Source organism: Dreissena polymorpha, chromosome 1 (genome assembly GCF_020536995.1).
Source record: "Dreissena polymorpha isolate Duluth1 chromosome 1, UMN_Dpol_1.0, whole genome shotgun sequence".
NCBI classification, from domain to species: domain Eukaryota; kingdom Metazoa; phylum Mollusca; class Bivalvia; order Myida; family Dreissenidae; genus Dreissena; species Dreissena polymorpha.
The window spans coordinates 68,701,751-68,720,023 of NC_068355.1; the positions used below are offsets into that span (position 1 = coordinate 68,701,751).

An 18,273-nucleotide genomic window follows, 5' to 3' on the forward strand; every position below is an offset into this window, starting at 1 on the left:
GCCGACGCCAACGCCAACGCCAACGCCAACGCCGACGCCAAGGTGATGACAATAGCTCATAATTTTTTTTCAAAAAATAGATGAGCTAATGATCAGTGTTGTGATATATTTACTAGTATTATAAAACACTTGCTAGATTGTTGAACATTATATTTTTATAAAAAAAATAAATAATAAACTGATGCTAAATGCAGTTGAGTTTGTATTCAGAAGTAATATTATATAAAAAGCCTTAAAAAGGTAAAGCAGACATGAAGCAGATACTAAAACAATGAACGTTAAACTATTTACCATGAAGTCAGACCTTTGCTTCTCACATTGTCTCAATGGTCTCAACAAGGCTTCAACTTTCAACCATTAGAAAGAATGACTTAGACATTGGGAAAGTGTGACTTGCTGTATCATAGTTCTTAATGAACTAAACCTTTCAAGATTCATAAAAATCCTTCAAAGGGTATAGGAGATATGAAGAAGCTGCAACAAAGAAGGCTCATTTCTTTAACCTTAAATTAGACTTTAACCCGGCATGAGCTCATTTGTTACAATGTCTATAATATCTTTTAACATTTTATCCAAGTTTCATTTTAACCAGTCAAATGTTATAGATAAAGGAATTATGTAAATGTGAACACACATGCATTGAGAAACATGCCAATAATATTTAGAACAAATGGCAGAATCTGGAAATAAAATGCAATCAAAATGCATTAAAGTAGTATTCATTAAGGTAAACAATCAACACAGACTACAGTAAGTTGGCTGAATGAAAAACTGGTGGATAAGAACCACTTGCATAGCAATGGAAAAATTTTAGAGGAAAATTTCCTTAATATATAATTAGAGGTTCCATACAAAATTAAACACATGACCAAAGTAAATGATTTTAAACTGACCGATGCTTGCTTGTTAACAAAATATTGCTTCTGAAACGCATGTCAAATACTGATGCCATCTTAAGTTAAAAAGCAAAAAAAAAAATATTACACATGTTTTACATGTCTGAGAAACTTCAATATCAGTGATTAAATTATCAAGATTTGTTTTTATTCAATCATGATGCTCAAGACATTGAAAAAACTGGAGGCAATTAATAACTGACTAAGCAATAAAAACACATTTCTTGTTTATGTTTTAATTTGAGATAATATTACTTCATTAATAATAAGAAAAAAATTATTCATGAATTCACTGGAAATAATTAACACTATTTTAGTCATGTCATGCAAAAAGGGTTTTGTGCCATGTGTTGTCAGCGCATCTTTAGACTAGCCAGCACACTTGCATGACCTTATGAGTCATGTTCTGAGAAAACTGGGCTTAATGCTTGTTCGTAAAGTGTCGACCCAGATTAGCCTGTGCAGTCTGAACAGGCTAATCAGGGACAACACTTTCCGCTTTTATGGAATTTTAAGTTTCATTGAAGTCCCTCCTTACCCAAAATCAAGTTAAAGCAGAAAGCGTTGTCCCTGATTAGCCTGTGCAGACTGCACAGGCTAATCTGGGATGACATTTTATGCACATGCATTAAGCCCAGTTTCTCAGAACGTGACTCATATATTTAAAAGGGTAACTCCTGACCACACTGGTCGTATATGGCATAAAACGCTAATTTATGCACAAGACTGCTCATTTTAATAGCAACAATCAGTTATAGTCTGTGAAGACTTAAATCTATTCACTTCTAAATGCAACATACATTAATGAACACAATGTACAATGACATAAATGGCTTTGAGCATAGCAATTAATTCTCATTGTCCAGCATTTCCAAGAGCATATACTTGCAATTGAAACATTTCTCAACATAGACAGACTGGGCCGATTTCTAGAAATTTTGCCAAAAGTTGGTTGTGCCGAGTCCACTGTTGATTGCTGTAAAATTCACTTTTGTATAAGAACGCTAAGCACAAATCAAAATCCTTAACACTCTGAATAATTTTCATTTTAAGATCCAAGAATGGAGGTTTTTGTGTTTATAAAGTGGAGACAGGACAATTATAAATATCTCTTTCAGCACAAATAACGATTTCTAGAAGTCACTTCCACTTAAAGCGGGTATATACGATTTTGTCAAATATTTATGAATTTATATAAACTGTGTAAAAAACTTATTATATATATATTTCAATATAAATTAAAATAAAAGTTAAGAAGAACATGTGTCGAAAAATGCGAAATAAGCCAGATATTTAATTCTGAAATTGAAAACGGCTGTACAGCTGAATTCGCCAGCATGTATACCATACATGTACGACGTGCATCTAAACTTACGAGGGGTGTTCCAGAAGTTCGTGGAATTTCGCTATAACTTTCATTTGGTTACATAAATGGACAAACACAAAGCATGTTAAGAATATTTCGTCCTTTCCAAATATACTCTCCAAATATCATGGAAATACATAAAACAATAAATATATATCAGAGATTTAAACATGTGCACAATGCGCACACCAACGCACATGTAACGTTTCTGTTCAACGTCAATGACTTTATGAAGTTAACAACTGTCAAATCTTTTCCATATAATCCCCTCCAACGCGAATGCACTATATGTGTCGGGAAATCCACTTGTCAAAAGTGTCTCTATACCAGTCAGCGTCAAAAGACGACACGATTCGCTTTGCTGCTACTGTAAGTTCCTGTTTACTTGCAAAGCGAATACCGCGCAACTGTGATTTAACTTCCGGGAAGACGCGGAAGTCCATAGGGGCCAAATCCGGGCTGTAAGGAGGACTTATGCGCTGTAACGTGAAATTTGCCGTAAATTCTGTTTATCAACGACATTTAAACTAAATTTAAATTCGGGTAACGCTCATACTTATAATAAAATACACGCGTGCGCCGCATGTCGTTACTGAGGTCTCTATGGCAAAGCGTTTCAAACGCGCTTTATGGAATTCATGCATTTTTAGCTTATATATAAAGTCCGTGATAATTGGTTTGTATAATATGTAAATTTCATTGACTTTTACCATCAAACTAATAAGTTATAGCGAAAATCCACGAACTTCTGGAACACCCCTCGTAGTTTAACGGTTTATAATACAAAGACAAATGCTTCGGTTATTGTAGGAAAATATGTACGTCACTATCGGCTCGGGGCGCTAATTTGTCTTTGCTGCATTTTATGAAATTCGGCTTTATTAAATGTATAATTTTTCTTGCCTATTTTGTGTTATTGTAACATATTTTTTCAATATATTACAATTAAACACATATAAAAAATCGTATATACCCGCTTTAAGGACTATGCGGTAAATGGATCAAGTCCTCGTAAACAACTGTGCACTATGATCATCTAGTCAATAATCAGCTAACATCACACCAATTGCATAACTTAAGCTTGTAAGAGCCAATTACACTTGACGAGTTCGCAGCTGAACTTGAATAATATCTAGTCCAGCTGGAATGGGGATCTCATGTCTGAGCAATATAATGAAATACTTCTGTGGACATGTATATGAACACAATGGGCACATTGCAAAAAATTGTTGATACTAGATGACTAGGCTGAACTGAAATCACATCCCAAAATCCAGGCAGAGAGGTAATGTATATGTATGCAATGAATTACTTGTAACCAGCCTTAAAGACCTTGCATATGTCATTATTAGCAGCTGTATGATTCACTCATCTGTATCAATACCAATGGCACAACTAAAGGTCATGTCCACTTGAACACCTTGCATATGTCATCATTGTATGATTCACTCATCTGTATCAATACCAACAGCATGTCTCGCTCATCTGCATGACTGGTAATAACAATGGTGAAACTCAAGTTCATGTCCACTTGTAGATCTTGCATACTTTATCATTGAGGGCCGCCAGGTAGGTGGTGTTGTTGATGTTGAAGGTGCACAGGTCCACAGTGACCCCCCCTGTCATGAGACGCTGGGTCAGCTGACCTGTTGCACTATCCCAGACGTGCACCTGCAGCATATATAAACAAGCTGCAGTCTGGAGAAAAGGGGCTTAATGCATGTGCTCATAGAGTCATCCCACAGTATCCTGTGCAGTTTGCTTATCAGGGATGACACTCCGCTTTCAGTGAATTTTCTGTAAAAAGTCTCTTCTTAACCCTTTGCATGCTGGGAAATTTGTCGTCTGCTAAAATGTTGTCTGCTGAATTTCTAAAATAATCATTTTCTTCGATTTTTTTAAAAAGAATACTATCAGAATAGCAAACAGTTTGGATCCTGATGAGACGCCACGTTCTGTGGCGTCTCATCTGGATCCAAACTGTTTGCAAAGGCCTTCAAAATCTGGTTCCCGCACTGAAAGGGTTATCAATATTACAGTCTACGCAAAAAGTCTCTTTCCTGATTAGAGAACTGCATAGGATAATGTGGGACCACTTTTTACAAACATGCATTCATGCCATTTTCCAAGATGTGAACCTGTATCATTGACACCTAATATACATAATGTATTCTTAAAGGGGCCTTTTCACAGATTTTGGCATGTATTGAAGTTTGTCATTAAATGCTCTATATTGATAAATGCAAACATTCGATCTAAAAACCTCCAGTTAAAAACAATAATAAAATTAAAAAAAACAAGATGTGTTTGTGAAACACAATGTCCCCCTATATGATGTTTGACCTTGTAGGGTGACCTTGACCTTGACCCTTCACCACTCGAAATGTGCAGCTCGTTGAGATACACACGCATTTCAAATATAAAATTGCTAGCTTCAATATTGCAGAAGTGACATTACATGCGCAATTTTGACCCATATATTTGACCTTGAAGGATGACCTTGACCTTTCACCACTCAAAATATGCAGCTCCATGAGATACACATGCATGCCAAATATCAAGTTGCTATCTTCAATATCGCAAAAGTATTCATAAAATAAGCGATTTGGGCCACATATATTTGACCTCTGACCTTGAAGAATGACCTTGACCTTTCACCACTCAAAATGTGCAGCTCCATGAGATACACCTGCATGCCAAATATCAAGTTGCTATCTTCAATATCGCAAAAGTATTCATAAAATAAGCGATTTGGGCCACATATATTTGACCTCTGACCTTGAAGGATGACCTTGACCTTTCACCACTCAAAATGTGCAGCTCCATGAGATACACATGCATGCCAAATATCAAGTTGCTATCTTCAATATTGCAAAAGTATTCATAAAATGAGCGATTTTGGCCACATATATTTGACCTCTGACCTTGCAGGATGACCTTAACCTTGACCTTTCAACACTCGAAATGTGCAGCTTTATGAGATACACATGCATGCCAAATATGAAGTTGCTATCTTCAATATAGAAAAAGTTGTTGCAAAATGTTAAAGTTGGCGCAAACAGACAGACAGACCAACCAACAGACAGGGCAAAAACAATATGTCCCCCACTACTTTAGTGGGGGACATAAAAAAGTAACCCGCAACTGGGCTCGAACCACTGACATCTGGAGTAGAAGTCTATCGTTTAAACTCGGCCATCCGCGCTCATACAATGAGTGATGAATTTATATTATATTTAAGCAATTTTTGCAGTATCACAAAATATAACGACAACAACAAAACTCTCCAAATTATTCAATTGTTTTGCGTTGCAACGCTTCATGATTTTCAGATTTTAAAATCGTCAAAAGATGCAAATAATTGATATTTTAGAGCATGGTAAATGTTCAGTAATTACTGTTTCCTCACAAATATCAGAACTACAACAAACATTTTCTAATCTGAAACTTTTCTTTAATTTTGTCAATTTACCGAAACGTGAAATTTGGCCTAAAGAAGTATTGACACTTGGTAAAATCTGAAAATGGTAAACAAATAAAATGTGGGTACAAGTCAGTACTTACAATTGCATAAATGGTTCAATGACACACACACAATAACAAAATAAAATTACACACTCCACATTTTACTTTTTTAAATATATTTGGAAGCGAAGTACATGTATTTAAATATATGATGAAAGTTTAGTAGATGCAAGGAGTTTTCATTACATGCTGTTTGTCAACTATGAAAGTAAAAATATCATTTATTTATTTTTTGAAAGTGGTTAAGATTTATACCTCATTAAATAACACATCAGACTAAAGCACTGAACAGTTGTTGTTTTTTTTCAATTAATTAACAGATAGTTGATTGTGTATTGTGAGTATTTAGGCTGATAAGAACCTAATTGGATGCTACCCAATTCATTCAAACCTGCAACAATTATACTCTCTTTTTTTCCAGTCCCTTAGAAATTACTTAATGCATATAATTTATTAATAATTACAGTTGTGACAGAGTAATCAAGTGTTTGACAAGGAAGGAAAGATTTTTGTTCAGCAATCTGCTCAAATAAAACATAGAAAGCCCTTCCAGACTTACACTGTTACTGGTTTCATCACCCGCACACACCAGCAGTCTCTGCCTGTCCCCTGGATGTTGCATGACAATTGACCGGGACAACAGCGTGTGGGTCCGCCCACCGTGGAACGTATGTACCGTCTGACACGTGCACACATTATCAATGACTGTGGGACTGGCACTGATATTCTGGCACACCATTTCACCCAGGATATGACGCACTGTGGGGTGTTTGGATGTTGGTCGGTAGCTGGCGACGATGTGTCGGGTGCACTCTTCCACATAGAGGCTCGTTAGGGAGCCCTCTAGTGGCAGCATGTGTAGGCGCTGCTGCTGGTTGGGCAGCCATTCAAAGAACGAGACTTTCTCCAGCTGACCGATGAGCAGGCCACCTTGTCTGGAAGTGATCAAGAGGCTGAGCAGGTTTAACCCTTTACCTCGTAGATATGTATTTTGATAGATGTGTGGTCCCATAGAAAGTTAAATATAATTAAAGATCTTTCTTACTAGATTCAAGTTTTTATGGCTTCATCTCCTAGCCTTAGATACTGATGAGCAGCAAACAGCATAAAACCTGAACAGACTGCGAGTTACTCGCAGGCTATTCTGGTTTTATGCTGTTTGCACATAGCCATTGCCACATTGGCTCTGAGTGCGATTAGTGCAATTTTCAAAAGATGTTCTTAGAAATTCTCAATTTAAGCTGAAACCATGCCAACTGGAGTCAGTTAGTAATTTACAATCAAAGAACTATTGGAAACTTAACAAAAAGGAAAGTGTCGAACAGTTTTATACGTTGTTAACTTCGTTACATTCACAGATGTGTGCTTATAAAGGCTGTTTTCATTTCATGGACATTCTTTATGCCTTAATTTTTTAAATGCTCCAAAAAACAATAACAAAAATCAGCTATCACAAAGCACGTTTCAAAAAGACCTCTTGGAAATTTTGAATTTCAATCACTTTGCTATGCATTTAATAAAAAAGCTATAATCATAAAGAACATGAAATCTGCACAAAATATCACACAAATTTGACATAGATTATAAAAGGACATTTCTTTCCTGGACTTGTTACTCTAAACATCATTACCATAAAGATCTCAACAAGACTATCTCTTGCAATAGGTGATTCAATCAATTTAATCTAACATTCTCAGATGATAATAAAATGAAAAATTCCTAAACCAGTGTCAGGCCAGAGCCCATTCTGTTTTCTGAGACGTTCAGCTAATCAAGGTCTTGCAAAAATGCCATATTTTTTCAAAATGAACAGCCAATTTTCCATGTTCATTCTTTAGGCAAGAAGACAACTACATGTTGTAGTAAACACTTGTATTATTGTTTATATTTTTATTATTATTTGGTAAATAAAATGAATAATGTGCACATATTACAATGTTAACAAGCAAATTCGTTAAATGATATTTGCAGCCCATTAAAATGTGTTTATGGATGAGTGCAGATCACTCTATATACAGTATAATCCTAAAAAAAGAAAGGGTAAATGTTTTCATGGATTGCAATGATCCTGATTGATCTCTTAACACCCATGACGTTTTATGTTGAAATTTTGTATTTTATCTCAGATATAGTAACATCATTATTAAATAATTATAACTCTCTGATTATACTCCTTTAATTGACTTTTCGGCATAATGCCTTAATCAAAACATTGGAAATTATATGTTAACTACATTTTTATGTCTTTTGACTGCACAATTTAAATAACAAAGAAAATATTTTTAAACGTCAAATGACGTCATCATGTACAACGTCTTTGACAAACAAGAAACTGTTGGAGACTGGTGATGCTCCCCAAATTTTTTTTTGTCACAATATTGCACTATATATTCAGATAAAAGGAAACGTCTTGAGGGGCATAACTTTGGACAAAATAATACGATGGATGGTTTAGCAACTTAAAAATTTCAAAGGGCTATAACTCTCTAAATAAATCAACTTACCAGAACCCACAAATAACATGTGCATCTCCTCAAGGTAGTTAAGCTTCCCATAAAGCTTCATTGTATTCCAGTCAGTAGTTGGGGAGAAATAGCCCGGACAAGAATTGCACTATATGTACAGTTAATAGAAAATTTCAAAGGGCCATAACTCTGTGAAAAATCATCCGACCAGAACCGGCTGATAATATGCACATCTCCTCTTGGTAGTGAAGCTTCCCATAAAGTTTAATTGAATTCCCATAATAAGTTGCTGAGAAATAGCTCGGACTTGAATTGCACTACATGTACAATGGAAAATTTCAAAGGGCCATAACTCTGTGAAAAATCATCCAACCAGAACCGGCTGATAATATGCACATCTCCTCTTGGTAGTAAAGCTTCCAATAAAGTTTCATTGAATTCCAGTCATTAGTTGCTGAGAAATAGCCAGGACAAGAATTGCACTATATGTACAGTTAATAGAAAATTTCAAAGGGCCATAACTCTGTGAAAAATCATCCGACCAGAACTGGCTGATAATATGCACATCTCCTTTTGGTAGTGAAGCTTCCCATAAAGTTCCATTGAATTCCGGTCATTAGTTGCTGAGAAATAGCCCGGACAAGAATTGCACTATATGTACAGTTAATGGAAAATTTCAAAGAGCCATAACTCTGTGAACAATCATCCAACCAGAACCGGCTAATATGCACATCTCCTCTTGGTAGTGAAGTTTCCCATAAAGTTTCATTGAATTTCGGTCATTAATTGCTGATAAATTGTCCAGACAAAAATTGTGCACGGACGGACGCATGGACGGACAGACGTGCTTCGGCGACTATATGCCCCCCCCCAAAAAAATTTTTGGGGGAGCATAAAATGTAACTGTTTGTAATTTTGTTAGCACACAGCAAAAACACACACCCAAGTATCTCTTTTACGTGTTTATATTTGCTATATGCACTGACCTGCTCATGGCACAACAATACTCTTGACTCTTATCAAGAGAGTGATTAGATCTACTGTGTTTGGGTTCAAACTTCTGACATATCGCTTTTTCACTCTTGTCAAAGAATGCTGTTTGGTTTGGTTTATATCCAATAAAAGTATTTAGTTTTTGGTAACTAAAGGCCTTGGTTTATAAAGAATTTTTAAACTAGAATTGTGGCACAAACACTAATGCCCCTACAATAATAAATAATTTATCATATTATGTGTTATAGCCACAAACAAATCCATATTTTATTCTACAGTATACAATAGACAAAATTACTAAGGGTTATTATTCAGCCGAAACTGTTCACATTCACTGTTTCTTTCTTTACCGTCTTCAACAAAGTCCTTCAACTTTGAAAGCGAGATTCAACCACTAGGTAAAGAGGAGTTGGAAACACGACATTTGGGACCATATATATGATAAAGAAAGAACTGGCAAGAAGGACCACAATTCTGCATGAAATATGTTCCCATGTAGCTGCTAGTTTTTACAAATAGTTTGTTTTTAAGCAGTTTTATTTAGACGGGTTTCATTCTATTATCAGGTTTTTTCCCCACTTTTTGGGAAGATAGCCCATGGCTTTGGAATTGGGAATTTTATCGGCATTTTCATGATATTGGGATAATAAATTCATTAGCCTTTTTATTTCAAACAAAAAGTCAACTGATTAGGGAAATACTAAATTTGATATAACTCTTTATAATCATTCACATTTAAAAGAACAAAATCATATAATTCTTTGTTAGATGTAATTGAATTACAATTGAGATAAAATACACATAAGACACTTCTTTAAAAAAAAAAAAAAAAAAAAAAAAATTTTTTTTTTGGGGGGGGGGGGGGGGGGGGGGGGAGTAAATTGGGAATTTTTTGCCACATTTTGGGAAAAAAGTATACTTTTTGGGATTGGGAACATAGCCGAATTTCGGCTATAAAATCGGGCCAAAAAAAAACTCTGATTATAACGCGTAAAAAAATGCGTAGAAGAAATAACAACAAACGTTCAATTCCAAAATATCAACAGTACAATCACTAACAATCTGTTTCCAACAAAAACAAACTAAAATTTTAGAACACACTACCTAAAATCAGCGTTGACATCACTGGGCATGAACTTGAGAGACACGACAGGTGAGCGACTCCCCTCAGCATTCATTTCTCTCACATGAGCCTCCGTGTTGCGTACGTCGTACTCCAGGACAAGGCCATTCTGCAGCCCCACATAAAAGTAGTTCCTGTCTTGAATGTTCCAAGTGCAGCTCCAGCCAGGCATGGGGGTGTCATACCTGTGGATCAGCAAAAATATTAGAACTGCCCTGCATGGGGGTGTCATACCCGTGGATCAGCAAAAATATTAGAACTGCCCTGCATGAGGGTGTCATACCTGTGGATCAGCAAAAATAATAGAACTGCCCTGCATGGTTGTGTCATACCTGTGGATCAGCAAAAATATTAGATCTGCCCTGCATGGGGGTGTCATACCTGTGAAATCAGCTATAATATTAGCTCAGCCCTGGGTGCCCATGAAATCACAGTTTATATTGGGCCAGCCTGACATGGTGTTGCTTTAAGTAAATCTTTTTAGGGAAATAACAAGATAATCATTTCATTGTAAAATCTGAATAAATAAAATGAATGAACTAAAATAACAAAATGTACAAAATAATAATTAAAACTATGAGATAGCAAGCCTACTACGGCTATCAATTGAATTCATAAGTACAATAGATCTCACACAGAAACAACACACTCACTTAATGCTTTCAAAATAAAATCATAAGCTTAAAGGGATTTAACCAGCCAGAAGGGTTATCAAAAACCTATGAAACTGCAATAAACTTCTCTGACTTATGGTTTTTATAAGTGAAAATGTTATAAGTAAAGAGCAATAACCTGCTATATCTGTCGAGAAGAATGGTTTGATAATATGCACATGCCGCCCCAAATGGACGGATAAACAGAACATAGAAAAAAACAACAGAAAATAAAAATAATAGACAGACAAAATGCAAACATATTGCAGCATTATTTGAAGATCAAATATCACATCTTTCACATCCAAATAAATTTGTTCTGTTTAGTTGTCTTTACATTAAGTTTTATTCTATTTTTAGCAAGAGGAACCAGCCCCTTGCCTTAATTTTCTAGACTACAAAACTTGAATATAATTACTTAGTAATGAAGTACACATTGTATTACAAAAAGCTCCACTTGCATGTTTAAATTGGGATACAGTAACCGCGACATCCAGAACAATTGTACTTTTGAATGCATAAACTTTCTTCCCATAAATGTTTGATTCCATGCAAAAATGGATCTTATGCCATATAAGGCCAGCGTAAGTCTGGACCAGCCTGTAAGCTACCCTGTATAAGGCCAGTGTAAGTCTGGACCAGCCTGTGAGCCACCCTGTCCACTATAAGGCCAGTGTAAGTCTGGACCAGCCTGTGAGCTACCCTGTCCACTATAAGGCCAGTGTAAGTCTGGACCAGCCTGTGAGCTACCCTGTCCACTATAAGGCCAGTGTAAGTCTGGACCAGCCTGTGAGCTACCCTGTATAAGGCCAGTGTAAGTCTGGACCAGCCTGTGAGCTACCCTGTCCACTATAAGGCCAGTGTAAGTCTGGACCAGCCTGTGAGCTACCCTGTATAAGGCCAGTGTAAGTCTGGACCAGCCTGTGAGCTACCCTGTCCACTATAAGGCCAGTGTAAGTCTGGACCAGCCTGTGAGCTACCCTGTATAAGGCCAGTGTAAGTCTGGACCAGCCTGTGAGCTACCCTGTCCACTACCAGTGTAAGTCTGGACCAGCCTGTAAGCTAACCTGTCCACTAATGAGTGTAAGTCTGGACCAGCCTGTGAGCTACCCTGTCCACAAATGAGTGTAAGTCTGGACCAGCCTGTGAGCTACCCTGTCCACTAATGAGTGTAAGTCTGGACCAGCCTGTGAGCTATCCTGTATAAGGCCAGTGTAAGTCTGGACCAGCCTGTGAGCTACCCTGTATAAGGCCAGTGTAAGTCTGGACCAGCCTGTGAGCTACCCTGTCCACTATAAGGCCAGTGTTAGTCTGGACCAGCCTGTGAGCTACCCTGTCCACTACCAGTGTAAGTCTGGACCAGCCTGCAAGCTAACCTGTCCACTAATAAGTGTAAGTCTGGACCAGCCTGTGAGCTACCCTGTCCACAAATGAGTGTAAGTCTGGACCAGCCTGTGAGCTACCCTGTCCACTAATGAGTGTAAGTCTGGACCAGCCTGTGAGCTACCCTGTATAAGGCAAGTGTAAGTCTGGACCAGCCTGTGAGCTACCCTGTCCACTACCAGTGTAAGTCTGGACCAGCCTGTGAGCTACCCTGTCCACTATAAGGCCAGTGTAAGTCTGGACCAGCCTGTGAGCTACCCTGTCCACTAATTAGTGTAAGTCTGGACCAGCCTGTGAGCTACCCTATCCACTAATGAGTGTAAGTCTGGACCAGCCTGTGAGCTACCCTGTCCACTACCAGTGTAAGTCTGGACCAGCCTGTGAGCTACCCTGTCCACTATAAGGCAAGTGTAAGTCTGGACCAGCCTGTGAGCTACCCTGTCCAAATATGAGACCATGAAACCTTGCTGACATATCTCTAGACCAGACTGCATGATTGTGCATGCTGACATATCTCTAGACCAGACTGCATGATTGTGCATGCTGACTTCATTGACATATCTCTAGACCAGACTGCATGATTGTGCATGCTGACATATCTCTAGACCAGACTGCATGATTGTGCATGCTGACTACATTGACATATCTCTAGACCAGACTGCATGATTGTGCATGCTGACTACATTGACATATCTCTAGACCAGACTGCATGATTGTGCATGCTGACTACATTGACATATCTCTAGACCAGACTGCATGATTGTGCATGCTGACTACATTGACATATCTCTAGACCAGACTGCATGATTGTGCATGCTGACTACATTGACATATCTCTAGACCAGACTGCATGATTGTGCACGCTGACTGCATTGACATATCTCTAGACCAGACTGCATGATTGTGCATGCTGACTGCATTGACATATCTCTAGACCAGACTGCATGATTGTGCATGCTGACTACATTGACATATCTCTAGACCAGACTGCATGATTGTGCATGCTGACTGCATATGTAGTTGCTACAATAACCCCAACATGTAACTCACGACTGTACAACAGCGTTGCTGAGCAGACTGGTCATCTTGACCTTCTTGTCAAGGCCACAGGAAAGCAAGATACCGTCCTCCACTGCAGGGTGGAAGGCCACGTCACGTATGGTCTTTGAGTGGATCGTCAGGTACTGGGATGTCTTAAAGTCCAGTGTACTTATCTGCAAGGACAAAACAACTTAACAGACATAAGCCTTTATTTTTTTATTTGTTGCTTTACTAAAATGCTTACTTTAAATTTTGACCAAACAAAATTAAACAAGATATGTGTCCGTGCGAAACACAATGCTATTGCGCCGCTTTGAAAAAAATAATATCTTTTTTTTACCCTTTGACCTTGAAGGATGACCTTGACCTTGAACTTCCACCACTCAAAATGTGCAGCTTTATGAGAACGCCGCTTTGAATATAAAAAAATTACCTTTGACCTTGAAGGATGACCTTGACCTTGAAGAATGACCTTGAACTTCCACCACTCAAACTGTGCAGCTTCATGATAACGCCACTTTCATTTTTTTTAATTTGACCTTTGACCTTGAAGGATGACCTTGACCTTGAACTTCCACCACTCAAAATTTGTGCAACTTTATGAGAACGCCGCTTTGATTTTGATTATTTTTTTTACCTTTGACCTATAACGATGACCTTGACGTTGAAGGATGACCTTGACCTTGAACTTCCACCACTCAAAATGTGCAGCTTCATGAGAATGCCGCTTTAAAAATTTTATACATTTTTTTATCTTTGACCTTTAAGGATGACCTTGACCTTGAACTTCCTCCACTCAAAATGTGCAGCTTCATGAGATACACATGCATGCCAAATATCAAGTTGCTATCTTCAATATTACAAGAGGGCCAAGATGGCCCTTGTTCGCTCACCTGAGAGGAGTCGGTTCATTCAATCTTTACCTAATGTCAAACTTGACCTAGATATTGACCAGACAAACATCCTGGGCAAGTTTCATCATTATTGAACCAAAACTCTGGCGTAGGGAGTTTTTTTGTTTTTGTAAGATTTGAAATGGTGACCTATATTTTGAGTTGACCCCCCTTACCAAACATCAAACTTTGCTAACAAGGATTTTGTATAATATAATGAAAATTTGGACAATCTAAGGGCAATAATTATGGCATTAATGATGTGATTTTGCTCATCATCAAACTTGACTGAGATCTTTCAGCAACTTTGATAAAGAATGCTTGAGAAAAGTGAATGCTAGAGTGTTTAATGTGGACGGACAGCGGACAAAGACCAATCCTAAAACCTCGCCTGAGCAATCAGGTGAGCTAAAAAGTGTGTTTCAACGATCTGAGCCATTTTCCAACTTTCCAAGAAATCAATAAAACCAATGTATTGACTAAGTTTCACGATGATTAGGCAAAAAATGTGACTTCTATAGTGTTTGATCACGAGGTTTCTCTCTATATAGTCACATAAGGAAAACTGCCCCACCCCCCTGGCAGCCATGTTTATTGACCCATCGGGACCATTTGCAAACTCATCTGAGATATATATAAAACAAATCTATTCACCAAGTTTCATGATGATTGGGCAACAAATGTGACTTCTAGAGTGTTCACAAGTTTTTTTTTACTATATAAATATAAGAAAACTGCCCCCACTGCAGCCATGTTATTCAACTGACCGGAACCATTTTTGAACTCAACTCTCGTATCAAGGAAACAAATGTTCTGACCAAATTTTATGAACATTGGGCAAAAAATGTGACTTCTAGAGTGTTTACATGTTTTCACTATATACATATAGAGAAAAATGCCCCGCCCACTGGCGACCATGTTTTTTCACTGATCTGGACCATTTTCGAACTCGTCCGACATATCAATAAAACCAATGTTTTGATTAACTTTCATGATGATTGAGCAAAAATTGTGACTTCTTGATTGTTTGCAAGGTTTTTCTATAGCCATATAAGGAAAACTGCCCCGCCCACTGGCGGCTATGTTTTTCAATGGACTGGAACCACTTTTGAACTCAACCAAAATATCATTAAGACAGACATATAGACAAAGTTACATGAAGATTGGAACTCGACCGAGATTTCATTGGGATGAAGCTTCTGACCAAGTTTCATGAAGATTGGACAATAAATGTGGCCTCTAGAGTGTTTACGAACAAATGTTAACGGACGGACAACCGGTCACAAAAGCTCACCTGAGCAATCAGGTGAGCTAAAAAAAGTTATGGCCAATGTTAATGTTTTGGGATGGACAGACGCCTTATATTTGACATTTGACCTTGAAGGATAACCTTGACCTTCACCTTTCACCACTAAAAATGTTCAGCTCCATGAGACACACATGCATGCCAAATATCAAGTTGCTATCTTGACTTCAATATTGAAAAAAATATGGCCAATGTTAAAGTTTTCGGACGGACAGACGCCATAATTTGACATTTGACCTTGAAGGATGACCTTGACCTTTCACCACTCAAATGTGCAGCTCCATGAGATACACATGCATGCCAAATATCAAGTTGCTATCTTCAATAGTGAAAAAGTTATGGCCAATGTTAAAGTTTTTTTCTGACGGACGGACAGACTAACTGACATACTGACACACTGACAAATTGACGGACAGTTCAACTGCTATATTCCACCCTACCGGGGGCATAAAAAGAACTTTCTTTCATGAATTTATTCTTACACATTTCACAGGCCAACCTGCTCAAATAAAATGTCTACTGATCATGCATTAAACTATACAAATTACATAGAACACTCTTTCATTCTTACGGATAAATGAATAATATTGTTCACCAATCCTGGATAGTTCTTTTCAGGTCTAAACAACACATTTGTGTTCATAAATTGATTAAATGATTAAAAATGTATCTCTGAAAAAAATAAAGTCAACTAGACAAGATTTCAGAGTTATAAAATCCATGATTCTTGACCAAACTGGCAGATAACAAACATAGTTTGATTTAAGTGTCAGAGGGTCTGTTTATGAACTTCTGCTTACTGCGTTTATCATATAACACTGACTAACAGAAAGTAGCTGTTCATGAAAAGTTGTTCAAAAATCAAGCACATTACATTTAACCCTTAAAGCGCTGGAGCTGAATTTTAAAGGCCTTTGCAAACAGTTTGGATCCAGATGAGACGCCACAGAACGTGGCGTCTCATCTGGATCCAAACTGTTTGCTATTCTGATAGTATTCTTTGAAAAAAATCGAAGAAAATGCTAATTTTAGAAATTCTGCAGACGACATTTTAGCAGACGACAAATTTCCCAGCATGCAAAGGGTTAAACCAGGACTGTTCAGATTTCAGTTTAAGGTTATCGGTTGGCATTTTGCCAACAACTTACACTTTTGATTATTGACAAATATCTCCATAAACCTTTTCATATGTCAGAATTAAATCAAAAGCAATATTCCTGGATTCAAGCTAGAGGGCTGGCAAAAAGACCATACCTTCTAATTTTTATTTGAAGGACCCTTTCTGCATAGAGGGCACATACTTTCACATGCTCATAGTGTTTTTTTCATATTCACATATATAAACATCTTTTAAATATAAGTGTTTAAATCCCAAAACAGGTCATTGATGCCAGTTTAATATGCAATCTCTCACCTTTTTTACCCCAAACCCTGGGAATAGCGGGCTAGAGGATGGCTGAGATACCACTAGAGTGGCCATGGATGGACAGTAGGCCATCACTCGACATTGCCCCGCCTGCAACGGAAATAAGAAACACTGCAGCTTATATATGATCCTCAATCTTTAAAAAGGGGGTTTAATGCATGTGTGTAAAATGTCATCCCAGATTAACCTGTGAAGTCTGCCCAGGCTAATCAGGGACGACACTTTCAGGTTTAATGATATTTTTTGTTCAAAGAAAGTCTCTTCTTAGCAAAAATCTAGTTTAGGCTAAAAGTGTCACCCCTGATTAGCCTGTGCAGATTGCATAGTCTAATCTGGGACAATATTTAAAGCACACCCCTTTTCATAGAGCATGGCTCTTATTGTTTCTTGAATTTCTGATATGAACAAGAGATGTGTTTGTCAGAAACACAATGCCCCCTTATGCACCGCTTTTTTTTAAACCTTTGACCTTCAAGGATAACCTTGACCTTTCACCACTCAAAATGTGCAGCTCCATGAGATACCATGCATGCCAAATATCAAGTTGCTATGTTCAATATTTCAAAAGTTATTGCAAAACTTCACTATATTGAAGTTTTAAATTTTCGACCTTTGACCTTGAAGGATGACTTTGACCTTGACCTTTTACCCCTCAAAATGTGCAGCTCTATGAGATACACATGCATGCCAAATATCAAGTTGCTATTTTCAATATTTCCAAAGTTATTGCAAAACTGTAATATATTTAATTTTTAATTTTTTACCTTTGACCTTGAAGGATGACCTTGACCTTTCACCACTCAAAATGTGCAGCTCCATGAGATACACATGCATGCCAAATATCAAGTTGCTATGTTCAATATTTCAAAAGTTATTGCAAAACTTTACTATACCTTAAAGTTTTGGGACAGAATGACAGACAGACAAGCCAAAAACAATATACCCCCGATCTATTGATCCGGGGGCATAAAAATTTGTATTGAAGTTTAAAATACCAATCAGCAGATTGTGAAATGAACAATTTCATAGAAAAGCAAGGTTTTTCCTCTTGCAATATTAAGGACTGAAATTAAAGCCTATTACCCTTATGAACAAGAGATGTGTTTGTCAGAAACACAATGCCCCCTATTGCACCGCTTTCAAATAAAACTTCAATAGATCATTTGGCATGTTTAGAAATTATCTTCCTTTTAAAGCTTATTA

General features: G+C 37.4%; 1 protein-coding gene across 4 annotated transcripts in view; it reads right to left on the minus strand.

The window, feature by feature from the left end:
- Window positions 1–1,116: 1,116 nt before the first annotated feature.
- The window catches only part of LOC127833866 (E3 ubiquitin-protein ligase RFWD3-like), a 44,801-nt gene continuing 27,644 nt past the window's right edge, over window positions 1,117–18,273 (minus strand). For all 4 annotated transcript variants that reach the window (XM_052359371.1, XM_052359381.1, XM_052359358.1 and 1 more), the window contains 5 exons: window positions 17,059–17,160; window positions 13,455–13,618; window positions 10,350–10,553; window positions 6,347–6,722; window positions 1,117–3,933 (listed from right to left, as the gene is read on the minus strand). In XM_052359371.1, coding sequence (XP_052215331.1) covers window positions 3,784–3,933; window positions 6,347–6,722; window positions 10,350–10,553; window positions 13,455–13,618; window positions 17,059–17,160 — 996 coding nt within the window. In that variant the 3' untranslated portion in view covers window positions 1,117–3,783. The remainder of the gene's footprint in view (window positions 3,934–6,346; window positions 6,723–10,349; window positions 10,554–13,454; window positions 13,619–17,058; window positions 17,161–18,273) is intronic.